This window comes from Anser anser, assembly GCF_964211835.1.
Source record: "Anser anser genome assembly, chromosome: Z".
In the NCBI taxonomy this organism is placed as follows: domain Eukaryota; kingdom Metazoa; phylum Chordata; class Aves; order Anseriformes; family Anatidae; genus Anser; species Anser anser.
Genome location: NC_139723.1, coordinates 43,601 through 71,215, shown reverse-complemented (window position 1 = coordinate 71,215; position 27,615 = coordinate 43,601). Strand labels below are relative to the sequence as shown.

Sequence of the window (27,615 nt, the reverse complement as noted above, 5' to 3'; positions counted from 1 at the left end):
CTATGCTCAGCTCCTCTTAACTCACTCACCTATCCAAACACCGGGCAGATGCATCAGTTCTCATTGTTCTTGGTAAAAGGACAACATTTTCACGCTTGCTCTCAAATATCATCTCTTTCCAGCACACTTTCCTGCAAGCTATGCTAATTCCTCCAGACTTTTTAATATATGCTAGAAACTTCACTGTTTTATCCTAATGACCATCTCGATGGGAGTCGCTGAGCTGCTATCTTTCATTCTGCTGTCTTCACAAATACAAAGAAAACAGTACTTCAGCAATGCTCTCTGACAAACTAGGCGATACGTGCATCGACCTCATACATAAGGAAGGAAAGAATTCGTAGACAACATCCAGAAAGTATTACTTTGTTAGATATCAGAGTGGTGGGGCAGAATGACAATGCTACACAAGACTGTACCTATGCTCCTGGGATTGTACACAGTTTGCTGGAATACAAAAAAAAAAAAAAAAGTAAGGTCACTGTGTGGAACAAGTTCACTCACTCCATTATTATTGTGAATGATAAGAATATTTTAGTAAGCGTTCTTTTAAACCCGTAGAACTTTTCGGATTTATCTCAACTCGGCTTCATGAAAACTGAAACTTGCAGTGCAAAGATCATTTATAAAAGCTTTTAGCAGCTGACCTTTTAAGGCATGGATCTGGTCACCTTCCTGGTGGGTAATATTCGTCTCTCTCCCCCTTCCCCCACCACCACCAAAAAAAAAACTTAAAGATCACAAACTGGGACTTCTTGGAGGTGCGACTCCATTTTTCACCTTACCTAATACACACTGTTTCTTCGCTATGCTAAGCTTTCACCATGACTGCATAACAGAGTCTCACTGATACTGTTTCTGTCTGAGAGTTTCATACGACTTCCCCCAATTGAATGAAACGAGCGTTTTCCGTTGTGATGGACGTCAAAACCAGCGATGTCTCTCGTCAGCTGTGGAGTCCTGCTGGCAGTATCACCAGCTCTCACACAACCCCATCTACCTTTTGGGGTCCGCCCCATCCGTCCTCAGCAGTGGGAAGTTCTTCCAGAAGCAAACAGACTGTTATTCGTTCCTCGGTGGAGCTGAGGCTCTGCAAGGCTTTGCTTTTTTTCTTCCCTCACTCCCCCTTCATTTCCAAGCTTAAACTTAACACATAAGCTCGTGGGGCTGCGGCGGGAACCCCCAAATCAAATCCCAGCCCCAGCATCCCACAGTCCCCTACTCTCAGGCCCATCAAGCTACAAATGCACACAATGCTACAGACTGCAGTGGGCAGGTCCTTCAGGGCAGGGATGTCGTCATCTTTTCAGGTGATGTTCAGCTCCCTGAAAGGGCTGAAATACCGCGCCCATACTCACTTCCCCTACTTGATTCACACAGGTGTAGTCAGGGGAGCAGGGCCACGCCAGCACTCCCTGCTCACAAAGCCGACTGCCTACCTCCAGGTTTGCATCATTTCCCTGGATTACTACTTCTGACACATTCCTGCTACGAAAGCATAGCTCACTGGCATTACGCAACCAAACGCGTGGATTGTGCTGTCTGCAGTATTTTGTCCCACACGCTCCTGCCCCAGGACAGTTATTTAATCAGCTGGTGAGCCCGTGCCTCGAGCAAGCATCTTGCATCAACCTGCGCCTCCCGGCGCGTACGGCCCGTCCCGGCTCCCGCTCCGGAGAAGGGCGCCTCCATTTTGCCGCGGGCAGGGGTCCTGCGGTGCCGCCCGGCTCCCCCTCCCCAGGCGAGAGCGGCAGAGTCGCAGGCAGGGCTTCCCGGAGCAGCGCTGATGTGCGAGCCACAAAAACCAACCAACCAAACAAGCTAACAAAAAAAAACCGCCACTCACAGCTTTATGCGTTTACACAACTTAGTGCAGAGGTTGCCCCTGTGTTGCCCCTTTTTTTTTTTTTTTTTTTTTTTAATTAAGAAGGTCCGGGTGTGCTTGGTCCTCTCTCATTGCATATTGCAAGAGGAACACGAACACCTCCTCTGGAGGCTGGCATTGCTCGAAAAAAGAGCACCCCATTAATAGCACTGTTATTCCGCTGGAAATCAGTCTCGGTTATGCACAAGAACAACCGAGCTCCCGTTGTAAGGAATGGTCCAGCAATTCGTGCCACTAAGGGATTTGAAGGGTTAACATTGAGGCCTGGGTTTAGGTGAGAAGAGAACAAAGGGATTTCTTCAGAGAAAAACCGCTGACTCTGCACGGACGTGCAGTAACTTCTGACATCTGGCCAAGAGACCACTAGATAAGGAGGAAGAATATGAGCCTCCCCATCCGAGCGGCCCCCGATGGACTAATAGAGACTGATAAGCAGGCGCACCTGGGAGGACTTCGTTTTCGGGAAACCAATTATAATAACCCTGCCTCTTCTAGAAGTAGTAATGAATATGTATTAGCCTAGGAGCATAAAAAACAGTCGCCTTACGTAACGGGTGTGCGTCCTGGTGGAGCAGAGACTCCTGGTGCACCCAGCGCTGTTTGCTTGCCTCTATTCGTTTAATAAATTGTAAACTTTGACTGTAATCCTCTTTGGGACTCAGTCATTTATAACACCGTCTCATCACAGAGCTTAGCCATGGCGCCTCTGCTCCGCTCTACACTCCGTACTTCTGTTCCTCTTAGAGTCAGCACGCCAGGTTCCCCCAGTGTGATCAACATCTAAGGCTGGAGGCCTCGGGATCTTTTATGCAGAGCAGCTACACTCCACCCTGGAAGCTTCTTCAGCACTGTACCTTTTCTTTAAAATGGGAATATCAGTTTAATTTTCAGGTCACCTGAGGCAATTATTCCCCACGGCAGGGACTAGGAATGCTAAGTAGAGGAGAAAATGAATGTTGTGGGCCTCAAGCGTGCGCAAAGAGCGTAAGGAGGGCTCCTGAGAGGACGGGGGAACAAAGGGAAAGCTGCTTACCTCTGACAAGTCGTCCTCGATCTTCGTGCCACGGACGTTTGTCTCGCAAGCTCGGCGCACGAGTTAGGGGTCCCCATACATTTGAAGGCTTCTTACCTCTGAGAAGTTCCCCCCGGGCTTTCTTCCGCCAGACGATGGCTTTCCTGGGGACTCGCCGCCCCGCACGGAGAGATCCCTGCCCAAGCAGCTCACGGCCTGCGACGCCACGCGCGTGCAGCCATTCTCAGGAAGAGGCACGCGTGGCTTTACAGCCTGAGTGGGAAATGGCAAGCGTTTCCTCAGGGCAGGTTTTCCACCATCATCTGCCTCCGCAGGAAAGGGAAAAGTCGCTCCTGTCGGCTGCTCCTCCTAACATTCCTAACATCCCCCCACCTCCCCGATCCCACCTTCCCCTGCTGATTTTGGTCCTCTCGGGTCGCTGCTCGGTACCCTCTCTGCAGCTATCCCTATTGTGGGAATGGCAGACAACCCCGCAGGTCGTCCGTACCCAACAGCCTGAAGGATCCGGTTACCCGGAAAGTTTTGACAAGAGATTACAGAAAAAGAGTCGCACCTCTGCGCAACGCATCCCCCTTTCCAGAGACATGCAAAGACGTCACAGGCGACCTCCCTGTAGCTTTTTCAAATTCGGCAACGGTTTGCGGTGGGTATTATGAAAAATAACATTAGAAAGAGAAGACCGGTTCCTGACAAGTTCCCGAAGCCAGGAGAACTTGCCCAATCAACCCCAAACCGTTCGCTAGAGTAACTTGTTAGTCCGTTTCCTTTTGAAAGCCAAACGAGGAGGCGCGCGTTCTACTCTTTCCCATCCGTGTTCTCGTTCCAGCTTAACCCGGCAGGCAGCCAGAGCGAATGGCTGAGTGGTGCTTTTCTCCCCACCGTGGGAGACTCGGGAAGAAAAAGTAGTCAAAGCTCGTGGGGTCGGATAAAGACGGTTTAATAGGACAAAGAAGGCAGGGAAATCATAACAACGATGAGGAGGGAACGTTGCAAAGCAAGCGATGCGTGATGCTATTGCTCACCACCTGCTGACTGACGCCCAGCCCTCCCCGAGCAGCGGTCCCCCCCCACCCCCCGCCATCCTGTTCTCCACCGTTCCACGGGACAGGTTAAGAAAGGGGCCAGGCAGCAGGACACTCACCGCAGCTCCCGCTCTGCGTGCTGCCGGGACGATTTCACGGTTCAGGTGCATCTTGCTCGCTCTCTCCCCCGGCTTCCTCCTCGGTAAGGATCCGGAGGCTGAGCTGTCACCCCCCGGGAGAACACACCAAGAAGAAAGGAGAAGGAAAGCTTTTGCTTCCCTGGCCACAGCGTGTTAGAACCCCAGCAGGCAGCTGAGCACCACACAGCTGTTCTCTTACTCCGTCCTTGCACCGGGAGTAGGGAGAGAGCTGGAGGGTCCAAAGGGAGAAAAGTCATGCATTGAGGGAGTGCCCAAAGAGAGTGGGCTGGCTTCTCCTGCGATGTCAGCCATTGCTGCGATGAGCACTGAGCCAGGGCCAGGGAAGGCGCTGCAGCTGACATGCGGGACAATGGAGGGATCAGAAGCAGCCAGCGTGGGTTTCTGAAGGGCTGGTCCTAGGTCTTTGTGCCTAAAAGCAGGACTCCGCAGAACCACCAGCAGGGGACAGGTATCAACCCTTGGGCCACTGGGTCCTCAGGGTTCATCCCCGAGTACTTTCTAATTCTGACCCCGAGTCTCTCATATGATTTCTATGTTGTGGGTTGTTACTGTTTCAGTTGGATAAGCGGATATTTCTGCTCTATCGGAATTACTCGTGGTCTGGGGGGGTGTTACTTCTTTCCTATTCTTGCATAGCTGCCTGGCAAATCATTTCCCTCCTAAACATTCCTCTCCAGTGAATAACATACTCAAGATTGACATTTCCCTCTCAGGAATACAAATTAGGCCTTAGAAGCGGATTTGACTGTTCTGCTAGGCCCTCACTTAAAGGCTTCATTTCCTTCTTAAAACTCCTAACCTGTCTGCTGGTAAGGGGGGAGTGGCACCGGCCCCGGGTCGGCCCTGCACGGCCCCGAGGCCCCACCGGGACCCCCCCCCGGCTCCGCTCCTGCCGCTCCTCGCTCCCTGGCGCGACTTCTCCAGGGACAGCGTCAATTGCAGTCCCTGTCTCCCCTCCTGGAGCAGCTGCCGCTGCCTCCGGTGCAATATTAGCATTATAGGGAGCATAACTTGATTCCTCCTCTGGAAAAGGAACCTTATTGTTTGCATATAAATTTCAAGCCTGAATTTTCATCAGACCCGTATTTTGGCCAAAATACCGAAGCTCCTTTTATTAGCTTTTTAGGCCAGACAATTGCACAATATTTAACCATTTTTTAATTATATTTTTAAAAATCTTTTTCCCTAGTTTTTGGGTTGTTTTTCCAAATCCTTACCATTCTCTCCAAAGGCCTATCTTTAGGCACAGTCCCAGGGTCTCCAACCCCACCCTGCTGACTCTTGGAACCCTTAGTCCCCAGCTCTTCCTGACGTGCTGCTGTGGACTTTACCACCCACAGGGTACCACACGCCTTCACCTAGGATTAGGACAGAGGTGGGGTGTACTGCCGAGCACCTCACTTCACTGTGCTCGGGGTACCATACACCTAAGGGCCCAAACCCCCGAGACTCTCTTTCGCTCTTCTCTCTTTCGCTTCATCCCTCTCCAGCCGAGGGGACCTCGTTCGTCCCCTTGCAGGACTACAGAACCTCGCGGATCGGGACTCCACACTCGCCTCGCACTAAAAGTGCGTCTCATTCACACTCCACACAAGAGTCTCCCCGAACCCAGCTCGAGGCAAGGCACGGTAAAGTTGCCCTTACCGCGGTCCGTGCACGGCTTCCCGGTCCGGGTTATCAGCAGTAATGCCTGTGCCTGTTCCCGATCTGGGCTGGACTATGTCTGGGCTGTGTCTGTGTATGTCAGTGCTGGCCTCCCTTCTCCCCAGAGCTTCGCAGAGCCTGTCTTCAGATTAACGGTCTCGGTCCTTTGCCGGCCGTACCGAGACAACCCACCACCCCCGACGGGACCGCTGAAGTCAGCAGGGTGCCCCTTCCTCTCTGTGGTGGCAAGAAAGCTTTGGCAGGTGACAAGATCCCAGACGAGCCCCCAGATTGTGAGAAACATCTCAAATAATTTTCTTCAGACAGGATCTTCTGCGAAGCTATTTTATTTGTGATTGCAATGGCGGGCATCCTGTCAATTAGGAGCACAGTTTAGTAAACAAATCATAACCTTTTATTCCCAATTACCCGACGCCTGATCACCTCCCCTGTTTCCTCATTGGCTGAGTACTACAGGTTCACAAGCTACTCGACGCTCCTCTATACCATATATGTACAAGTTTTCTTTTTTTCAACCCTTTAATTTCTCCTTTCTTATGTTTTGAGAACTTGTGATCTTTGTTTTACTGTTCTCACACCGCTCATCCTGTTTTTCTCAAGCTTCTGCCTTATTTTGGAACAGTGAGGCCTTCTACTGTCCACTTATCTACTTAGCATTTCTCCTTATTATGACTACACGCTACCTCGGAATACAGAAAATTAGTTCTCTACCACAAAAACACAACTTAGTTTCTTACACGTTTGGAGAAAGTGCTGACCGCCTTGTGGAATGGGGATGTGAAAGGTTTGACAAAGGAGGCTGAGGGCTTCCAAAAGATTTCCATTGTGAACACTGTTTCCTGGGAGCCATAGATGGGGTGGGTGTTGGACATAGGGTCATGGTTAGGGTTAGGGTAAGAGTTAGGTTTGGAGAGAGAGAAAGTGCAGACTCCCTTTATTAGTGGGGTTTTGAAAGGGCTTCTAAAGACAGTTGAGAGCTAACAGAAGTTTTCCCATGTGAGCGCTGTTTCATGGGAGGCCTAGGGTGGGGTGGGTGTTGGAACTGGCTGCTCTCCAGGGTTAGACTTAGAGGCAGGGGTAGGGTTTGGAGAAAAATAAAGCTCATACCACTCTTGTGAGTTTGGAGAAAGCTAAAGCACAGACTACCCTTATGCATGGGGCTGTGAAAGGGCTGAAAATGAAGTTGAGGTCTACCAAAAAACTTCCCTTGTGAGCAATTTTTCATGTAAGCCTTAGGTGGGGTTGGAACAATACCCGGGTGTTGACTAGGATTAGGTTTAATGTTAAGGTCAGGGTTTCTGGTATGGTTAGGGTTATGTTTTGGGGAGAGAGAAAGCTCGGGCTCCCTTTGTAAGTGGGGCTGTGAAATGGCAGCTAAAGGAATTTGTGGACTATGAAAAGCCTTCTGTTGGCAGCACTGTTAACTGCCATTCAGCAGTCACTCGCCCGAGGCGATGGGCTCCGGGGCAGATGTATTCTGCAGTGGACTGGAGATCACAGCGTGCAGCCCTCAAAGCAGCTGAGGGAGCCACCAGAAGCCAGCAGCCCTCACGAGGGGGCTTTGCTGCAGCCAGGAGTGCCCCCCTCTGTCATACAAAGGCAGCCCCTGAGGAGGGGTGGGAAGGCTGAGCTGCCCGGGCACCAGCCCAGCGGTCAGAACAGCAGTGGGCTTTCTGTGCAAAGGGGAGGGTGGGACCGGCCTCTGTGCTCACAGAGCAGCCTGGCCCGTGCCCCCCCCCGGGTCTTGACGCCAATGCTGGCATAGTGACAGCAGCGCTCTGCCTGCCCTGCAGATCAGTGCCAGCCCCTGGCAGCTTCTCATGATTATTTTCAGTAACATAGCTATGCTAGTAAGATGCCTGTTAAGCAGTGTGTTTTGTTAGACTGCGATAAACTGCATGGATACAACTGCTGTGCCAAAGAAGTGTGTCTTTTTTTAACAAGTGCTTTTTTTTGATGGCCTAGCTAAGAAAGTAACTTAACTGTAGGCGGAAGAGAAGTTGTTGTTCACAGCTAGCAGTTGCCTCCACAGATGACTATTTTTAAATACTGTTATAAATGACTGAGTCCCAAATAGGATTGCAATCAAAGTTTACCATTTATTAAACGAATAGAGGCAAGCAAACAGCGCTGGGTGCGCCGGGAGTCTCTGCTCCACCAGGACGCGCACCTGTTACGTAAGGCGGCTGGTTTTGATGCTCCCAGGCTAATACATATTCATTACTGCTTCTAGAAGAGGCAGGGTTATTGTAATTGCTTTCTGGAATCCAAAACCCTCCCAGGGGCGCCTGCGTATCAGTCTCTGGTGGTCTCTCGGGGGTCGCTCGGGCTGAAGGCTGGTGGTCTTCCTCCCTTTTGTTCTTCAGTCGTCCTTCAGCTCCCCCTTCCTCCTTATTTGGCAGCCTCTGGGCTGGATTTCAGAAACTCTCGCAACATCTCGTGCAGTAGTCAGCAGTTTTCTCTAAAAACTCCCTTTCTCTTATCACCTAGACTCGGGCCTCAATGTTAACTCTTCAAATCCCTTAGTGACACGAATTGCTGGACCATTCCTTACAATCCCTACTGTGTCGATAAATATTTCCCATGTATCTTGCAGTGCAACGTACAGCATGATTTTATTTAGTAAATTCCAAATTTTTTTTTTTAGGTCTGCACATCTAATTCGAGACTGTTTAAAATCTGTAGCCAGAAGCACTAGAAGTTTGGACTAAAGATGTTCCATTCCCTTTGTCGTTTTCTGACTTGCAGACTCTAGCAGGTCAACACAATGTCTTGCCCGGAATTTCCTTACATTCTAAAATTAGAGAAGTGTCTAAGAAACAATAGCAAATCAAGTCTCTAAATGTCCTGCTCTGGCTTGAGGCTTGGCTGTCATTTAGGCTTTCACCTACTTCCTTTTTTCTTAAACCGATTTTACATTAGACAAACTGAATTAAGAAGAGCTCATGCTGCTCAAAATCAAACTGAATTTACTCTTCTCCTGATAAAGCTTTTCATACTCACAATGAAGTGATACACATACGATTTCTGTTAAGCTTGAGTAAATCTTAGACAGCAACCTTTGCCAAGCGTCACAGCCTAAAGGGTTACCTGGCCTGCGTGTGTGCAGAGACTGCAGCGGTGAGTTTTCAGGATTCTGTAGGACACAAGCACACGGGAGCTTTCTTTCCTGAGCTTCCTTACTTCACTACAAGTTACTACAAATCACGAGCATACCAATGATTAAGAAAGCAGGTATACTTCAACCTCTTACGAATTATTAACAGGGAAGCACACATATACATCTCTATTATCAATAGAAGCAGCAATCAACGGTAGCAGCAATCAGTAGTAATACCCGAGAAAATACTCAAGGATCAATATTAAAGGTTACTACAAACCTATCCTTAGTAAAGAAGCGAATGTACTTACGATTGGTTCCCTATACGTGCATGTATATACACGTATTCCAAATGTTACCGGTATCAGGTGTGATCAAACTGATCCCTCAAACCGACCTCAAAAACAGCCTAATTGAGAAAAACAACCGCAGAAAAGGGTCAATGAGGAAAATGGACTTCATAAGGCACAACCCCCCCCTGCATCCCCCCCAAAGAGGGCCCAGGTGTGGCCCTCTTAAAATAACAAGTCTCATTTTGAAGATGACCTGCCTTAGGGAGTTCAGAGTCAGCCAGGTGTCCCTAGCGAAGGTCCAGTTTGTTTAGGAAGTCCTGGAGGAAAAGGGAAGGTTTCACAGTATCACAGTATCACAGATTTCTAGGTTGGAAGAGACCTCAAGATCATCGAGTCCAACCTCCGACCTAACACTAAGTACTCCACTAAACCATATCGCTAAGCTCTACATCTAAACGTCTTTTAAAGACCTCCAGGGATGGTGACTCAACCACCTCCCTGGGCAGCCCGTTCCAATGCTTAATAACCCTTTCGGTAAAGAAGTACTTCCTAACATCCAACCTAAAACTCCCCTGTCGCAACTTTCGCCCATTCCCCCTCGTCCTGTCACCAGGCACGTGGGAGAACAGACCAACCCCCACCTCTTTACAGCCTCCTTTAAGGTAACTGTAGAGAGCGATAAGGTCGCCCCTGAGCCTCCTCTTCTCCAGGCTGAACAACCCCAGCTCCCTCAGCCGCTCCTCGTAAGACTTGTTCTCCAGACCCCTCACCAGCTTGGTCGCCCTTCTCTGGACTCGCTCGAGCACCTCCATGTCCTTCCTGTAGCGAGGGGCCCAAAACTGAACACAGTACTCAAGGTGCGGCCTCACCAGAGCCGAGTACAGGGGCACAATCACTTCCCTAGACCTGCTGGCCATACTGCTTCTTATACAGGCCAGGATGCTGTTGGCCTTCTTGGCCACCTGGGCACACTGCTGGCTCATATTCAGCCGACTATCAACCAATACTCCCAGGTCCTTCTCGGCCAGGCAGCTTTCCAGCCACTCATCTCCCAGCCTGTAGCTCTGCTTGGGGTTGTTGCGCCCCAGGTGCAGGACCCGGCACTTGGCCTTGTTGAACTTCATACAGTTGACCTCAGCCCATCGCTCCAGCCTATCCAGATCCTCCTGCAGAGCCTTCCTGCCCTCGAGCAGATCGACACACGCACTTAGCTTGGTGTCATCTGCAAACTTACTGAGGGTGCACTGGACGCCCTCATCCAGATCATCGATAAAGATATTAAAGAGGACCGGCCCCAGTACCGAGGCCTGGGGGACACCACTAGTGACCGGCCTCCAACCAGATTTGACTCCATTCACCACAACTCTCTGGGCCCGGCTATCCAGCCAGTTTCTAACCCAGCGAAGCGTACGCCAGTCCAAGCCCCGAGCAGCCAGTTTCTTGAGGAGAATGTTGTGGGGAACGGTGTCAAAAGCCTTACTGAGGTCAAGGTAGACCACATCCACAGCCTTTCCCTCATCCACCAAGCGCGTCACTTGGTCATAGAAGGAGATCAGGTTCGTCAAGCAGGACCTGCCTTTCATAAACCCATGCTGACTGGGCCTGATCGCCTGCTTGCCCTGCAAGTGCCGCGTGATGACCCTCAAGATAAGCTGCTCCATGAGCTTTCCTGGCACTGAGGTCAAACTGACAGGCCTATAGTTCCCCGGGTCTGCCCTGCGGCCCTTCTTACAGATGGGCGTCACATTTGCTAGCCGCCAGTCAACTGGGACCTCCCCCGATAGCCAGGACTGCCGATAAATGATGGAAAGCGGCTCGGCCAGCTCCTCCGCCAGTTCTTTCAGTACCCTCGGGTGCATCCCATCCGGCTCCATCGACTTGCGCACATCCAAGCTCCGTAGCAGGTCGCCAACCATTTCCTCATGGATAGCGAAGGCCACATCCTGCTCCCCATCCCCTTCCACCAGCTCAAGGCACTGGGTATCCAGAGAACAACCGGTATTGCCGCTAAAGACTGAGGCAAAGGCGGCATTAAGCACCTCAGCCTTTTCCTCATCCTTAGTAACTAGGTTCCCCCTCGCATCCAGTAAAGGATGGAGATTCTCCTTAGTCCTCCGTTTCGCGTTGATATATTTGTAAAAGGATTTTTTGTTGTCTTTAACGGCAGTAGCCAGGTTGAGCTCCAGATGAGCTTTGGCCTTTCTAATTTTCTCCCTGCACAGCCTCGCTACATCCTTGTAGTCCTCCTCAGTGGCCCGCCCTTTTTTCCAAAGATTATAAACCCTCTTTTTTCTGCTAAGCACAAGCCGCAACTCTCTGTTGAGCCAGGCCGGTCTTCTTCCACGCCGGCTCGTCTTTGGGCACGTGGGGACGGACCGCTCCTGTGCCATCACGATTTCCTTCTTGAGGAGCGCCCAGCCTTCCTGGACTCCTCTGCCCTTCAGAACCGCCTCCCAAGGGACTCGGCCAACCAGCGTCCTGAGCAGCTCAAAGTCAGCCCTCCGGAAGTCCAAGACAGCAGTTTTACTGGTCCCCTTCCTGGCCTCGCCAAGAATAGAGAACTCTACCATTTCGTGGTCACTCTGCCCAAGACAGTTTCCGACCACCACATCTCCCACCAGTCCTTCTCTGTTTGTGAAGAGAAGGTCTAGCGGGGCACCACCCCTGGTAGGTTCACTGACCAGCTGCGTCAGGAAGCTATCTCCCACGCTCTCCAGAAACCTCCTAGACTGCTTTCTCTGTGCCGTGTTGTGCTTCCAGGATATGTCCGGGAAGTTGAAGTCCCCCACGAGGACAAGCGCCGACGATTTTGCAACTTCTGTCAGTTGCCTATAAAACTCCTCATCCGTCTCCTCATCCTGGTTCGGCGGTCTATAACAGACCCCGACCAGGATGCTAGCCTTGCTGGCCTTCCCGCGGATCCTAACCCACAGGGATTCAACCTTATCATTCCCAGCCTGGAGTTCCACAACATCAAAAGATTCTCTAATGTAGAGAGCCACGCCACCACCCCCTCTGTGCTGCCTGTCCCTCCTGAAGAGCCGATAGCCAGGCATTGCAGCACTCCAGTCGTGGGAGCGGTCCCACCACGTCTCCGTGATGGCAACCAAGTCATAGCCTGCCTGCTGCACGATGGCTTCCAGCTCCTCCTGTTTGTTACCCATGCTGCGTGCATTAGTGTAGATGCACTTCAGCTGGGCCATTGTTTCCCCCGGCACAGCTCCAACAAGCCTTGTTTGAGCCCCGTCCCCCTTCTTACCTAGTTTAAAGCGCTCTCTACGAGCCCCGCCAGCTCCTGGCCTAGGATCCGTTTTCCCCTTGGAGATAGGGACCCGTCTGGGGCCATCAGGCCGGGTGCCGAGTAAAGCTCCCCATGGTGAAAAAACCCAAAATTTCTGTGCTGGCACCAGCCTCTGAGCCACCTATTAACCACGCGAGCTTTCCGTGTCCTCTCCGTGCCTCTCCCTTCCCCCGTAGGGATAGACGAAAACACCACCTGCACTCCCGCTCCCTCCACCAATCGTCCCAGCCCCCTATAGTCCTGTTTGATAGCCTTGAGGCTTCTCTTTTCAACATCGTCACTGCCAGCCTGGACTATCAAAAGCGGGTAATAGTCAGAGGGGTGAACCAGGTTGGGAAGCTTCCTGGTAACGTCTCTGACCCTGGCCCCAGGGAGGCAGCAGACTTCCCTATGTGTGGGGTCAGGCCGACAAATAGGGCCCTCCGTTCCCCTGAGGAGGGAGTTGCCCACAACAGTCACCCTTCTTTCCTTCTTGGTGGAGGCAGTCCTGAGGCATGGAGTCAACTTCCTCACCTCAGGCATCCTCCTGGGTAGGCTTCCTACCTCATCCTCACCCGCCGGTCTCTCAAGCTCCAGGGCCTCAAACCTATTGTTCAAGGGCACCTGGGAAGGCGGCACCGGAAGGGGAGGGCATCTCCTGCGAGGTCGAGCAAGGACCTGTCTCCATTCCTCCTCAACTCGCAGGTCCCCTCCCTCTGCCCGATGGCGGCAGGGCAGGGGGTCCACCCCCCTTTGGAGCGTCTCACCCTGGTCCCCCTCCCTCCGGTCCTGCAGGGAGTCGCTCCACCAGTCTATCTCCCGCTCGCACTCCCTGATATCCCTCAACCTCTGCACCTCCTCCTTGAGTTCCGCCACCATGCGGACCAGGTCGTCCACCTGCTCGCACCTCACGCAAGCAGTCTCTCTGCCTCCCGCCGATGGCAGCAAGAGGCTCAGACACTCCCCGCATCCGGAGACCTGAACTGCCGCATGTTTGGACGGGCAGTCGGTCTGGGTGTGCACTGACTTCCTAGAGAAAGCACCGTGCCTGGTGGAGACCATCGCAGCCCAGCTGACGGGAGAGTGCCGTTGGAGGAGTTGTCCCTATGGGCGGGTGTGAGCGGTCTGCCCTTCCTGCCCGCCCTGCCCGCGCTAACTGCCTCGCTAACTGCCTCGCTAACTGCCTCGCTAACTGCCGCGTCACTCCCTGTTTGCCGGCCCTGTTTGTGGCGCTCCTGGTCGCTCGCGCTCCCTAAGGGCTGCCTTTGAACGGCCGGGGGGAGGAGCTGTCGCTGACGCTGCTGGCTCCGCCTACGCCTCGTCAGCCTCCCTCACGAGGGCTGCCGGTGCCTGGCGGCTCCCTCACGTAGGCTCGATGCCCGAAAAATAGCCCTGCCTGTCCCGATCCCACGCTCCGCTGCAGCACGCGTCTGCCCCGGAGCCGGTCGCCTCGGCAAGAGTTTGTATGGCACGAGAAGTTCTTATAAGAGAGAGGCTTCCTTTTTGGTCCAGACCAGGTCATTTCTGTGTCACAGAGATGTAAGAGGGTGTAGGACACCTCCTATTAGATCAGCCAAGAGATGCTGCTAATTTCTGTGATCTTTCACTGGCGACAACCAGTGACGTTTCCTATTCTCTCAGAGAAAAATCTTACATTTGCCAAACTGCTTTCTTTTCTTGCTTTTTCTTAAAGAGCCAAGAGGGGCTGACATTCCTACTTTCCCCCTTTCCCAAAGTATTTTTCACCTTTTCAGACAATAAACTGCTGTTAGAGTTCCTCCTTTTTGCCCTTATCAGTGGTCGCTAGGGAGGTTTCTGCTTCTTAGGTACGCAGCTAAAGTTCCAAGAGGCCACCTGGGCCTTCTGAAGGATTAGCAGTTTGCAGGCTGCCTGGCAGTTGCATCTGCCGGTGTTTTAGCAGACCTTTTCTGTCAGAACGTCTCCCAGGATTGCCAGGTTACCTCCATGGCCGCTCTGGCCACTGAGAGGGAGAGGCAAGGCTCTGGTGTGCCCATGAAGACAAAGGGAGGTCCTTCGGGCACACTGGCACTCTGGGACGCACCACAGAGCCACGGGGAGGTCCCAAGAGGCTGTGAGGGCACACAGAGGCCTTGGGGCATCCAAGAGGACTCAGGTGCCCGGGCCTCACGCCCTCCGCCCTGGAGACGCCTTCCCCCTTCTGACCCGGGTGACAAGTCACAGCAGGGCCCTTTGTGACTCGTCCCTGGGACAGCCATGACTACCCAGCACCAGCAGGGCAGCCCCACAGTTCCCAGGAGGATCACAATGGGACAAGGCAAGAGTTGTGAGGCTCCTGAAGATGCCCAAAAGGGCATTGAAGATCTTGCCCTGGCAGGGCTGCTATTAGTTGCCCCCAGGATCCTGGTGGCTGAGAAGGATGGCAGGTCTCCTGCCGATTCTCTGGGGGAAACCCATCTGCTCCAGGAGGGTAAGTACGCAGGCACCACTGGGCCCGTCCAGCCTGGCCCCAGTTGCCAAGGCTCCCCAGCAGGCTGCAGTCGGGGCTTCGCCAGGGACGAGTGCCGCAGCATGGCACTGCCATGCCACTGCCACCACTGAGGAAGCCAAGCGAGCGAGGGTCCGCAGCGGGCCGGGCGGGACCAAAGTCAGCGAGTGCACCCTGTTCTGCAGCACGAGCCCGTTTCCCTGGAACATCAGCAGTGGGGTACAGCCGGCGGGGGGCATGCCGGTTCCTGAAGGGCAGGGCGGCTGTGAGCCAGGAGCCAGCCCCAGCACAGCCTCCCCTGGCAGGAGGGGAGGCTCCCAGCGGGAGAGAGGGGAGGGGACCCAGCTCCTGCTGCGGGGACAGGCAGCAGAAGGCTGCTCACCTGGCAGGAGGCTGCGGTGCTGCAGGACAGGCACCTTTCCTGCTCTGCTGCCAGCGGCAACCTTGAGGAGAGGGGGCATCGGTGCTGTGACCCAGGGCTTGCAGTTGGCAGGGCAGTGGGCACAGGGCTGAAGAGAGGGCACGGCTCTTCCCTCTGCCTCCTGCCCCGCCTACAGCTCTGCCCACTCTATCTTAATCAGATGCTGCTTCTGCTGCCTCCAGCAGGCCGCTGGAGGGCAAGGACAAGGAAGCCTGTGACTACTTCTGGGCGTTTCTCACTGGCACCCAAAAGGTAACTGCAGACTTTGTCAGTGCGCGAGGCTCAGCCTGCTGCTCCCAGCTGGGAGCCGCCGTGTTTGCTGCCCACGCACAGGCTCTTGGAGGGCTGCTGGCTGTGCTGAGCTGCTGCCCTCCTGGCCCCTCGTGCCATCACTGCACGCCCCGCGGTGCAGTGGCCCTGCCGGCCACGTTGCCGCCCTCTCACCCTCCCTGTTTGTCTCTCTGCTCCCTGACTGTCAGGAAGAGGACTCGAAGCTGAAGTTTCTGGCCTCGATCTGCACCCTCTGCGGCGCCAGGCTGGAGGGGAGGTACCTGCCCGATGGCAAACTGGGAGCGGAGAAGATGGTGAGGGGACACCCAGTGGGACGGGGAGGGGGGGAAGGCTGAGCTGCCCGGGCACCAGCCCAGCGGTCAGAACAGCACTGGGGTTTCTGTGCACAGGGGAGGGTGGGACGGGCCTCTGTGGGCACAGAGCAGCCTGGCCTGTGCCCCCCCTCGGTCTTGACGCCAATGCTGGCATAGTGACAGCAGCGCTCTGCCTGCCCTGCAGATCGGTGCCACCCCCTGGCAGCTTCCCGTGTCCCATCCTGACCATGCTGTCTCCCTCCAGATGCAACTGCCTAAGTCATCCTCTGCCCACCTGCGCGCCGTGATGTTCCTGGGCTGGCAAGCTGCGTACGCCATCACTGAAAGGAGGTACCTTCCCCAGACGCTGGCTTGGCCAGGGCCTCTCCACAGCATGGGCCTGACAGCAGCAGGCTTCCCCCTTCCCGGCAGGACTTCGGTGCTCTGTCTTAGGGCCTCTGCTCTCCCCTGCGCTCTGCCCATCAGTGGGACAGATGGGAGGGCAGAGGGTGCCGTGCCCAGGGGCTCTCCATCGTCTCCCTTCCCGGCTTTTTTCCCTGAAGGGAGAGGCAGGAGCTGGAAAGGGCTTTGGGCACTGCGTGCCATGACTGCCCTCTGTCCCTGGCTCAGCAGCACGGGAGAGGGAGAAGATGCTTCCACACAAGCCTTGCCCACCCAGTACGGGTCCCACCTGGTGACTCCAGGCCCTGACATCTACGGTCACCCTTCCAGGGCATCCGGGCACTGCTCCTAGTGCCAGCATCCAACGGGCGCCTTCTCTCCTCTCCTTGCAGCAAAGAGAACCTAGCAGTGCTGTCACAGCACCTCGGCCCCTGCATCAACACCATCTGCTCTCTTGCTCCAGAGAGGGAGAGGGGCAAGTTGGATGCTTCAGTTTATGCTCAGGTAAGCACTGAGTGAGCTACAGAGAGCCTGCTGCCAGTCAGTTCCCGCGCACTTCTTCCTAGTTAGCTTTGGCTGCTGGAAGACCACAGGAGAAGCAGAGAGACAACAGAGATCCTGAAACACCACCGGGCAGGTTGCTGGCACCACTGGGCAGCTGAGGCCTGCCTCAGGCAGCAGGCATTCAAGCCAGCTTCCCATGAGGAAAGACCAGCAAGAGAGCCCCACCCGCTCTATCCTCCTTACAGATTCTGAAATCTCTGGACAGCGTGCTGGAAGTGCTGGTGTGTGCTTCGCCAGGCTACACTGCCACCACCCTGGAGATCATCTTGCAGGTCTGTCCCCAAGGCCGCGACGGGGCAGCCCCGCTTTCCAGGCTCTTCTCTTGCTCAGGAGAAGCCTGGGCGCCTTGCGTAAACCCTGCCCGGCGTTTCGCAGAACTGCTGCTATGGGAGCTGCCACCGCATCCCAAGGCAGACCAGCAGCTTTTCTCTTCTCAGGCCCTGCTGCCCTTCACAGAATCCCAGAAAGTGGCAGCGCGTCGGTGTGCCGTGGGGAGGATTGCCAGACTGAGCGAGGTCCTGGTCCCCGCTTCTCTGGTGCAGGTAAGGAGCTGGTGGTTCAGGCAAACTCTGAGCACCCCCTCACCCTTTCCTGGTGTCTCAAGCGCACCAGCTCAGCCAAGCTACCGCTGTCCATCCTCTCACCCCCAGGACTTGTCCAGACACAGAGCGGGCACGGTCAACCTTTGCCCCTTCCAGACGAAGCCTGTGCCACTCCTCGGGCAGCTGATGGGGTGCCTCACCCTGTGCTGTGCCGAGGAGGACCACGACATCAGCTGCGCGTCTGCAGAGGCTCTGCACGCCATCCACAGGATCATGATGGTGCGACAGAGTAAGAGAGGCTGGGGCGGGCCGGCACCTTCCAGACACAAGGGCCCAGTCAACACCAGGCACGGTGCTGTGCCGCTTTGTCCGCCCTCCCCAGCTAGAGGAAGGAGCGGCAAATTCCTCCAACGGCGGAGCAGGGGAGCAGCTGTGCTGCACCAACCCTAGGGGGCTCCCACAGCCCCTGTCGGAGCAGCAGGATGTCCCCTGGGGCAGTGGCTTAGTGGCACTCCTGAGAACCAGCGGACTGGAGAGCCTGTAGCAGTAGCAGCATCGCGGGGCTTCTCTCCTGCTTCAGAGCAGAAAGCCGGACCAAACTCTCTGGCCTTTCTGCAGACTACGAGGCGGTTTGCCCTTCTCCCCCTTGCAACAGAAGACCCATTTCCTCCCCGGCATGTCTCCTGTCCCCACCCCCACCCAACGCAGAGTGCCCCTCTTTGCCAGACACAGGGCCCTGCCACAAACAGAGCTCTCCTTGATGTTCTCAGCTGTCTTCTCCAAGCAGCAGCTTCTCCGTCATTCCTACCACTCACCCACCCTCTGTTTCCCTTGCTGCCCAGGCTACATGATGACACCTGCCCATCCAAAGCTCAGGCTGGAGGAGGAATGCCCAAGCACCTTCCTGCCCAAGGAGACTGCTAACGAGATGACGGTAATCAGCCCCTCCCTCGCTGGGATTCTCGGCTGTGAGGTTGACAGGAGACCTGGATGAACCAGCGCCCCAGGAACTGTAGGCAGGAGGCAGGGTCCGTCACGGCCTACCAGCAAGCCGGCTGCGGGGTCCCACCATGTCTCAGCAGGGAGTAGCCAAAGGCTGGGGTCAGTGGCCAGCATCAGCACCGCAGCTCCAGCTGTCCTGGCCACCCGCAAGGCCTGGTTGCCCACACACAGCCAAGTGTGCCCCGACCCTGACCTCCACCACCTGCCTTCACCCTGCGCGGCGGTTCCCTCTCTGCAGCCACTGAGGCTACAGTCACCCCAGCCGAGGCCAGCCCTTGCTCCTGCCTGTGCTGGGGGCACAGTGCCAGCACTGCCCTGGCTCCCTCTCCAGAGCTGCCCCCACCGCTCAGCTGCGCCCCGCCACCAGGGCAGGCTGTGTGACATGTCTTCCCTCCCACAGGTCTTTGGCAGCTTCCTCCTCCCCATCGAGAGGAGGGCCTTCGTCCTCACCGTCTTGGAGGGCATGACACAGCCCAGGGTCGCCGACACAAAGGTGGTTGCCCGTGTGTTGGATGTGATCACAGACTCACAGATGGAGGAGGTTAGCAGTCTGCAGACGGATTGCTTTTTCCCTGTGCTTTTTCCCTCTTGGGGGCTGTTCCCCCTGGTCTGCGTCCAGGGCTTGGGAGCCCCCGACAGCCATTCGGGCTGGCAAAGAGCCACAGGAGGGAAGCATTTGCTGGTGGCAGCTGGGGCCATGGCTGTGCTCTGCTCCATTCTCCCTCGTCTCTCGTCCAGGTGCCATGGGTCATGCAGATCATCCACGACTGCCTGGTGTCGGTCAGCAAGGAGTCACTCCTGGACAGCCTGAACAGGACCCTTTTCCAGATCACCTCCTTGGACCCCGAGCATGCGGTCCAGGGCCTGCTGGAGGCCTTCCCGTGGTGCGATAGGTATGGGGCCCACCCATCCACCTCTGGCACAGCTCAGGACGCCCAGGGCCGGCACAGGCCGAGGGGCGGTGGCTGGGGTGGCCCCACCGACAGCATGCTTTGTCTCTGCAGGGTTGCCACGGCCATGTGGCAGACGATGGTCTCCGAGCCCCGCGTTGCAGAGGACGTGCTGAGAAGCCTGCTGATGCAACGCACAGGGCCTGAGCACGATGGCTTCGGCCCACACCACAGCTGCGTCCGCTCCTGGGCTGTGAGTTCCTGGAGCAGGCCTCGCTCACCCCCAGCGGGGCTGCACTCCCCTCCCCGTCCCCTCCTCCACTCTTCCCCTGTTCCCGAACGACAGCCTCCCCTGGGGCTCCCCAGTCAGGGGGCCCGGGAGCCAGAGCCCAGCAGGGCCACGTGCACTGCTGGGGCCCCACTGCGCACAGGCACGCAGCCCGCCCCGGCGCTGCCACTCTCCGTCCTCCTCCCTCCCCACCTGCTCCTGCCTTGCTGGGCAGCCCGGGGCAGGGCGGCTCCCTGGCCCAAGCAGGCTGCAAGGTGTGGCCCAGGGAGCCCAGGGCAGCTGGCAGGACCCCCGGGGACTGCTGGGGCCTTTGCTCTGGATACGAAAAGCTGGCTTGCCCGTGACACAAAGCAGAGCCGACCCCAGAGAGTCGCTGGGGCTGGGCCCCAGGCCAGGCAGCCAGGCAGCAGGCTCTGCCCTGGTGTCTCCGTCAGCTCAGAGCGGCGCCTCGCCCTCACCTCCCCCACCCCCCAACCCGCAAGCTCTGACAGTGCTGCAGGGACATCCGTGCACTGAGAGCTGCGCCTGGCTGTTTTCTGCAGGTAACCAGTGCCATGCACAAGATCTTCCAGCTGCCCTCCAGCAAAGGCGTTGCGCAGTCCCTGTTCCACAAGTCCTACGTTGCCGTGCTCTTCCAGATCTCCTTCACCCACGAGTGCACGCTGCAGGACTTCAGCATGAGCAGCAGTCAGACGGGGGAGCGCATGTGGCCCCCGGGCAGCTTTCTCAGGTGCTCCATCCCCACTGCCAGGTCTGTGCCCCAGGCCAGAGCCAGGGCCGGGGCTCCACATGTGACGCACGCTGTGCTCTGCATGCAGGACTGCTGTGATGACCATGAGAGCGCTTTTCCAACACCTGAAGGGTGCCGCTTTGGTTGAAGACATCCAGACGCAGGGTGGCTGGGACATGCTTTTAAGCCCTGAGACCTTCCACACAGGTGTCGCTGTGCTGACTAGGTGAGCGCCTCATCAGTTGTCCTTGTCTCCCCTGGCATTCTTCTCCCGGAGGTGGAGGGCCCCACGTGATCCCCTTCCTCGTGGCTGCTGGGGTGTGCCCAGGGGTCTGAGGGACAACGCTGACCCTGAGTGCTGGTGACGGAGGGATCTCAGAAGAGACCGACAGGGGGAGTGGCCGCTTTGATCTTTAAGGTCCCTTCCGACCCGAGCCATCCTACGGTCCATTCTGTGATTTCCACGCCGCTGCCTCTGAGAGTTCCTGGGAGAAGGGCTGCTGTTGCCCGGTGCACGAGGAGGACTCGCAGGACCTGTCACCTTCCAAAGCGCCCCTTCCTCGGGGACCAGCGGGACAGGAGAGTGCTGGGGCTGGCTCTGCAGGCAGTGCCACAGCCTGCGCTGCAGCTGTGTGGCAGAGCAGCCGGAAGGGTGGCCAGCGAGCATGGGAAGGCCCGGGGGCCTGGGGATCGAAAGCGGTCAGGAAATGGCATCTGTTGGAAGGCCACAACTTGCGTGTAGGCGGGGCGTCTCTCAGTAAACCGAGCACATCTATGCTCGTCACCCTCCATGCTTGCAAAGGCAAGGTGTATGGCGAAGGGCGGGCGGCCTCTCCTCAAGCGGATAGCACCAGCTGCTGAAGCAGAGCGCAGAAATGCAAGCCTTGCCCTGGCCTGGCCCATGGGATAGCAGCTAGCGCTGGCAGCGCAGTCCCAAGGAGGTTCGTTTGCCCAGCTTGGTGCTACCAATGTGTTCTTCCCCTGGCCAGGGCTCTGCGAAGCGAAGCACCACTCTACTGCGCCTCGATGTTTGAAGAGGCAGTCACGGGTCTCTGCCAGAGACGGAAGCACAAGGAGATCGTCGCCATGGCTGTCTTCACGGAGGTAGGGCCTAGCGGCAAGTGGTGCCTCTCCAAGGTGTCTTGAAACTCCGGGCTGTCTGGCAGATAGGGGAGGGGCCAAGTTGCCAGTCTGATGGAGCTGGGCTGGTGACTGCGCTCTCCTCCCAGTCACTGAGGCCTTTTCCACTGAGGGACCGAGCCTGAAGCATTTGCATTTTGTCCGTCCTGGGGGACAGCTCCCTGCACACAACCTCTTCCGAAAGTGCAGGGAGCAAAAGGCTGCAAGTGGTTCAGCGGGCAGAAGCAGCGGGCGAGGGAGCTGCACTGTGTGCCGCGAGGCAGAGCTGTGACTGGCTCCGGGGCCCTTGCCCCGAGCTGTGTGGGAGGGGTGATTCAGCGTACTGCCAGGAGTCCTGCCGGCTGGGCCAGGCCCTCACGGGGCTGCTGGGTGTCTTTCAGTTGCTGGACTGCGTCGACTTTGAGCAGCACATCGACGACTGCATCCTGACCCTTCTTCAGTCACACATGCACAGTCAGTCCTTGGTGCTGCGTAGGATGGCGGTCACAAGCCTCGTCGTGCTGTCTACGAGACCCAAGACAGTGAGTGGGGGCATCTGGGCCAAGTGGCGGCATCCACCTGGGGCGGGGCTGCAGGCGCTGTTGCCCGCAGAGGCTTGCTTGGACTTTGCCAGGAATCGGGAGGGGCGCCACTGCTCTCACTGCCTTCTTCATCGGCCCCTGAGCGCTTCTGGCCAGCCCCTGGACCGTGCAGCACGAGGAGAGCGGCACCGGTGTCCGCTCAAAGGCACCTCCTGCTGTGCCAGGAAGAGGTCAATGCCAGGCCCCAGGCCGGCCAGCGCGGGGCTGCCTCAGCTGCAGGAGCACTCTACCCAGAGCAGTCATCCTGCTGAGGTTGGGAAGATGAGCCCCCACACGGGGCCAGGCTGACACAAGTGGCTGCTTCTGCAACCCAAGGCAGCAGCCTTCTGTCCCGAGGGGCCTCAGCATGCTCCGTGCTGGCCTGGAGACAGACCTCTGCCCTGGGCTGCGCCCGCTGTGAGCAAAGGGCTTCTGCTGGAGTGGTCCTCGGTGTTTCTGAAAAAGAACTGCTGTGTTTCATGCAGGCAGTAACTCTGCAAGGCCTGCTGCCAGAGGTCATGCAGCAACTGCAGGATGCCGACGGCGACATCAGTATGAAGGCCCTGACTGTCCTCCGCAACGCACTCCGGCTGGCAGATGGGCAGGTGGCTGGCCCCATCGCTCTGCAGCTGCCGGAGAGGCTCCTGCCCCTCTTTGAAAACGTAAGGCTGGTGGGCAAGCGGGAGGTTTGGCCAGCGTGGCCACGGGGCACGTGAACGTGGCCTGGGGGTGGTGCGTCCCTCTCCGCGTGTCTCACTGGCCTGCGAATTCTTCTCCCACCACGACCCCTGGCCACGTGCTGGAAACGTTTTGCTTGGTGCTTCTTGGGCTCTCCTGCTGGGGCAGTCCCTCCCTGTGCAGAGCCCTGCAGACGTGTGCTCCACAACGGCAACTTCTCCTCGGCCCCTCGCTGCCCGTGGCAGCTTCTCCCCTTGCCACGTGTCCCCTTGCCAGCCCCAGGGTGGAGCATCTGCAACCCACTGCCTTGCCCTTCCTGCGTCCTGAGCCATTTTGCACTGCCTGCACGCTTGGCCTTACCTACCACAGCTCACTGCAGCGTGAGAGCCAGGAGCGTGTCTCCCTATGAGCCACACCGACCCCTTGCTCACTGTGAGCTCGGAAGAGCCTGGACTGAGGTCCTCACTTGTTCTGTCTCGCCAGGAGTCCAGCTGCGTGAGAGAGCTCTCCATCCTTCTCTGCAAGGACGCCATGGAGGTGGCAGAGGGCACCCATGAAACGGAGATGAAGAAGCAAGTGCAGAGCACCCTCCTCCCCCTCTTCTTCCACCTGCACGACCAGAACCAGTGTGTGGCTCAGGTGGGGATTTCTAAGCTGAGCGGTCGCTTGAGGGGGCAACACCCCTCAGGAGGGCCTGCGCATCAGGGGCACGGGCTGTTAGCAAGGCTCCCTCTGAACGTGCCTCACCCTGGGGCCGAAGCTCCTGAATCCAGAAGAAAGGTGCAGAGCCCCTCCGTGCGTGCACCAGGCCCACCACAGCCGTTTTGCCCTTGCTGCGCCTCCACCCACACAAAGGGCCAGAGCGGAGGGGCCTCTCCCTGCCCCACATCCAGCCCCACACGCCGCCCTCCACAGAACAGCCCGCTGGGAGGCTTCCTGCAGCCCTAGAGCTGTCAGGGGCCGAGAAGGTGGGCACGGGCGTTTTCCAGGCCCGCCCTGCCTGCTCCCAGCAGTGCTCAGCAGTGGTGCGTAGCCACGGATACCTAGGCACTAGAGTTTTCACGGGCACCGGCCTGGGAAGGGAGCTGCAGCCAGGGCAGGGCTCTGGCCCTGTGTCCGCGGTGGCGGGCTCTGGAGCCCAGGCCCTAGGGAACAGCCTGCTGGGGTCCCCGTGGGTGGTGCCCCCGGCTGCCTCCTGCCGCGGCGCCTCGGTGACTGCAGCGCTTCGGCTGCCTCCTGGCCTTGGCTGCAGATGAGCAGCTCTGGGGGACCTCTGTCCTGCAGCCCCAGCAGCACAAACTGCCAAGCCTGGTGCTTGCCCCACACCTCTGCTCGAGCACTGAACCCTCTGGCAGACGCCTTCCCCGGCTGCTGCACCTCCCCAGCAAGGGCCGGGAAAGCCCCCGAGCCTTGACGACGTGCGGGACAACCAGGTCCTGTCCCACGCGCACTTGTTTCATCTCCCGCTCTCTGCTGCTCTGCAGGCCTCTCGGGAAGCCCTCCTTGGTGCTGCCAAGCTCCTCAAGTGGAAGCAGCTCAGGAACCTGCTGGAGACAGCGCAGCCACAGAGGGTTGGCAAGTGCCTGGTAAGGACAACTGCCCGAGGGCTCCCAAAACCTGGCCCAGGCGAGGCCTGCCAGCCCTGGCCCAGGGTGTGGGGTGGGTAACCCTTGCCTCTAGCCACTGCTGCAGGCCAGAGCCCCCAGCTTGCAGCCACGCACGCGCCCCCACCCCCACCCCCCAGCACATAGCAGTACAGGCTCTTCGACAGCCTCGTCGCTCTCCCAGGTCCCAGGCATGCCGACAGCTGACCCCTGGCAGCGGGGTGGCACCTCAGCACCCTGCCCCCTGCTCCCTCCAAAGCCTCGCCCCAGCACCAGCTGGCTGCTGGCTGGGCATCAGGTGTCCCGGCAGGGGAAGCCAGTCCCGGGCACAGGGCCTGCCTGGCCAAGGGGAGAGGCTGCACCAGCCGCATCCACATGTACTGCTCTCTTCCAGCTGCTGAGGCACAGCAGCAGAGTGGATGATTACCTGTGCCAGAGCCTGCCGTACCTGTGGAGCCCCCAGGAGCCCCTGCAAGAGGCGGCCGTCAGGTTCATTGGTGAGTCACAACCCCACGGGCCCTCTGTGCCGCACAGCAGCTCGGCCCCAGCCCCAGCTGCTGTGGAATCAGCCACGCGGCTGCAGAGCACTGCCTGCTCAGAGTGGGCCTGGAGTGCCTGTGGGGCTCCCTGCCGCCCTCGCCCACCCCTGCCCACGCAGCGGTTGTGGTGGGAAGCTTAGCGGGTGCCTCGCAGCCTCCTTGGGTGTCGTCACGCTTGGGCACACGTGGCCAAGCCGGCGGGGATGCTGAGGGGGGACTGTGTCTGGGCCGAGCTGGCCAGCGGGATCTGTGATGGGCTGTGTGTACCTAGGGCTTGCCGGGCAGCACTTGGTGGATGGGCGCGAGGAGAAGCTGAAGAACATCACTGAGGGTGAGTGAGGGCAGTGGGGTATCAGCAGGAACTGGCTGGGAGGAGAAAAGACCCTGGGCAGTGAGCTGCAACCCCTGCCCCAGCCGAGGAGGTGGGGCGGCCTTGGCAGGAGGGGTTCCTGGGCTTGCTTCCCACTGATACGGGCTCTGACCTCCGCTCTCTTCCTTTCCACGTCAGCACTCAGAAGCACGGAGGGCTACAGCAGCCCTTCGGTCTCCTCCCTGGTGGCTGAAACCATCCTGGTCCTGCGAGCTCCCTCTGAATTCAGCCTGCAAGCGCTACGTTACCGGCTCCGGAGAGTGTGGGAGAGGAGGCCCCGCGTCCCGAGAGCTGGCTGGCTGTGCTGCTGCAGCTGTGCTCAGCGCTGAGCCCAGCTGCAGCCCTCGGGCCCTGCCTGCCCCTTCGTGTGCTCCCTTCGTTGCGCCCTCTGCTGGGCTTTCCCCAAAGAAACAGCCCTCTTTCTTCACCGCTTGAACGTGTCATTTTTTCTGCGAAAACCGGACGGTTAGAAAACTCCACGGCACCAAGCTGCTCTGCTAGGCTGCGAAACCAAGAAAGGAGAAGGAAAGCTTTTGCTTCCCTGGCCGCAGCGTGTTAGAGCAACCCACCGCCTCGGCCTTCCTGGGCCTCGGGCCATTTGGCTAGGAACAGCACAATTTTAGAGCGAGCCCGATGGTACGGAGCCGATAGATTGCATGGCCAGCCCTGAGGCTGGCTGACAGCCTACTCACGTCCCCTGCATGAACTTTGCTCATTATAATCTCATTAAAATGCCCAGATACACCTCCGTTCCAAAGGCTACCTGCCTCCAAGGTGCAACTCCCTCTCACTGAGCACGCGCTCCGAATTTCCCTGAGCGAACGCAAAAGCGAGAAAAATTTATACCAATCACAACGAAGACGCATATGACTAGAGTCACTCGCTACCTAAAAGCAGGAACATAGGCTGAGCTGTCACCCCCCCGGAGCACACACCGGGGTGTGACACGCCTTACGCGGGCCAAAGCGACGGTGACGACGGGGTCAGTCGCGGCGCAGCGACCGAGGCGGCCGCCCGGCAGCGCAGGACTACAGCTCCCAGCATGCCTCGGGACGGAGCAGCCCACGTGACCCCGCGGGGACTCCAGAACGCCCCCCCCGGGGCCGTTCCCCGCCTCTCCTCTCCTCTCCCTCTCCTCGCTCTCCCTCCCTCCCTCCCCCGCCCCTTTTCAGCCGGGCTCGCCGCCGCCAGACCCCACAGCCCCGCGGAGCACGGGTCCGGCGCGGCGCGGCGCGGCGCGCCCCCCGCCCCGCACAAGGGCCGTTGCCCCAGGAACTGCTGCTGACCGTGCGGCGCCCCGACCGCCCGCCGCCTCGCCCCGCGCGCCGTCCCGGGGCGGCCCCAACCACCAAACCCGTTGTGGTGTGGTGTGGTGTCTCGTCCCGTCCCGTCCCGTCCCGTCCCGTCCCGAGCCGAGCCGAGCCGAGCCGAGCCGAGCCGAGCCGAGCCGAGCCGAGCCGAGCCGAGCCGACGCGCCTTCTGCCCCGGAGCAGGGCGCCGCCATTTTGCCGCGGGCAGGGGCACCGACGAGAGTGCCGGCGGCGCAGGCGCCACCGCGCATGCGCGGGGCCGCTTAGCCTGCAGTACCGGCTTTCGGCCAGCAGGTGGCGGCAGGGGGCCGCAACCGCGCCGGTCCTCGGGTCCTCGGCTTCCCAAACCGTTTTCCCGGAGACCCGCAAAGGAAAACGGCAGAAAAACGCACCCCACGCCGTCTCGGGGAGGAAATACCTGCCCTGAGCAAGGCTGGAGGGGAGGCACCTGCCCGATGGCAAACTGGGAGCGGAGAAGAAGGCGAGGGGACACCCAGTGGGGCGGGGAGGGGGGGAAGGCTGAGCTGCCCGGGCACCAGCCCAGCGGTCGCAACAGCGCTGGGGGTTCTGTGCCCCCCAGTGGGGGTGGGACGGGCCTCTGTGGGCACAGAGCAGCCTGGCCCGTGCCCACCCGGTCTTGAGGCCAATGCTGGCACGGTGGCAGCAGCGCCCTGCCTGCCCTGCAGACCGGTGCCAGCCCCTGGCAGCTGCCCGTGTCCCACCCTGACCATGCCGTCTCCCTCCAGGTGCCCACACGGGCCCCAAGGGAGCCTTCAGACCGCCTCCCCGGCAATGCAGCTGTGTGTGCAATGTGCAGCAATGTGCTGACGGGCCTTCTTCAGTGCCCCGCATCTCTCGCTGTGGGAGCGAGCTCTCCCTTTCTGAGAAGAACTTTCTTCTTATTTCCAACCTGAACCTCCCCTGGCGAGCCCCGACAACCACCACCATAAGAGAGCAGATGTTTTATTAAGACACGCTAAGAAGAGGAGGGATACAAAGGCAGTTGGCGGAGTGGGAGTCTTCTTCCTGAGCGGAGTCCATTCTCCTGTCTGTGTTGGCTTTCATGAGAGCTGCCAGGCGGGAG

General features: G+C 57.9%; 4 protein-coding genes across 6 annotated transcripts in view; 3 read left to right on the top strand and 1 right to left on the bottom strand.

The window, feature by feature from the left end:
• The window catches only part of LOC310889669 (adenylate cyclase type 10-like), a 69,206-nt gene extending 67,122 nt beyond the window's left edge, over nt 1-2,084 (bottom strand). Inside the window, exon 1 of the mRNA XM_083817485.1 lies at nt 30-2,084. The gene's annotated coding sequence lies outside the window, so the exon portion shown is untranslated. The remainder of the gene's footprint in view (nt 1-29) is intronic.
• Nucleotides 2,085-16,176: 14,092 nt separating this feature from the next.
• Nucleotides 16,177-17,869, top strand: LOC310889682 (uncharacterized protein; the record flags this gene model as incomplete). Its single annotated transcript, XM_083817533.1, has 3 exons — nt 16,177-16,262; nt 16,706-16,817; nt 17,063-17,869. 3 exons carry the CDS (start codon nt 16,177-16,179, stop codon nt 17,867-17,869), a joined length of 1,005 nt encoding a protein of 334 aa, XP_083673659.1.
• Nucleotides 17,870-19,171: 1,302 nt separating this feature from the next.
• LOC310889690 (uncharacterized protein) lies at nt 19,172-20,560 on the top strand (the record flags this gene model as incomplete). 2 transcript variants are annotated; one of them, XM_083817555.1, is made up of 3 exons in its annotated part: nt 19,172-19,564; nt 20,143-20,330; nt 20,419-20,560. In XM_083817555.1, 3 exons carry the CDS (start codon nt 19,172-19,174, stop codon nt 20,558-20,560), a joined length of 723 nt encoding a protein of 240 aa, XP_083673681.1. The 2 variants fall into 2 exon arrangements, with proteins under 2 accessions (XP_083673681.1, XP_083673680.1); XM_083817554.1 differs by having other exon boundaries at nt 20,143-20,478.
• Nucleotides 20,561-21,881: 1,321 nt separating this feature from the next.
• Nucleotides 21,882-26,365, top strand: LOC310889687 (maestro heat-like repeat-containing protein family member 7). 2 transcript variants are annotated; one of them, XM_083817551.1, is made up of 6 exons: nt 21,882-21,991; nt 22,516-22,692; nt 23,192-23,347; nt 24,193-24,294; nt 24,707-24,809; nt 25,123-26,365. In XM_083817551.1, exons 1-6 carry the CDS (start codon nt 21,917-21,919, stop codon nt 25,188-25,190), a joined length of 681 nt encoding a protein of 226 aa, XP_083673677.1. In that variant the 5' UTR covers nt 21,882-21,916; the 3' UTR covers nt 25,191-26,365. The 2 variants fall into 2 exon arrangements, with proteins under 2 accessions (XP_083673677.1, XP_083673676.1); XM_083817550.1 differs by having other exon boundaries at nt 24,707-26,365.
• The last annotated feature ends 1,250 nt before the right edge of the window (nt 26,366-27,615 follow it).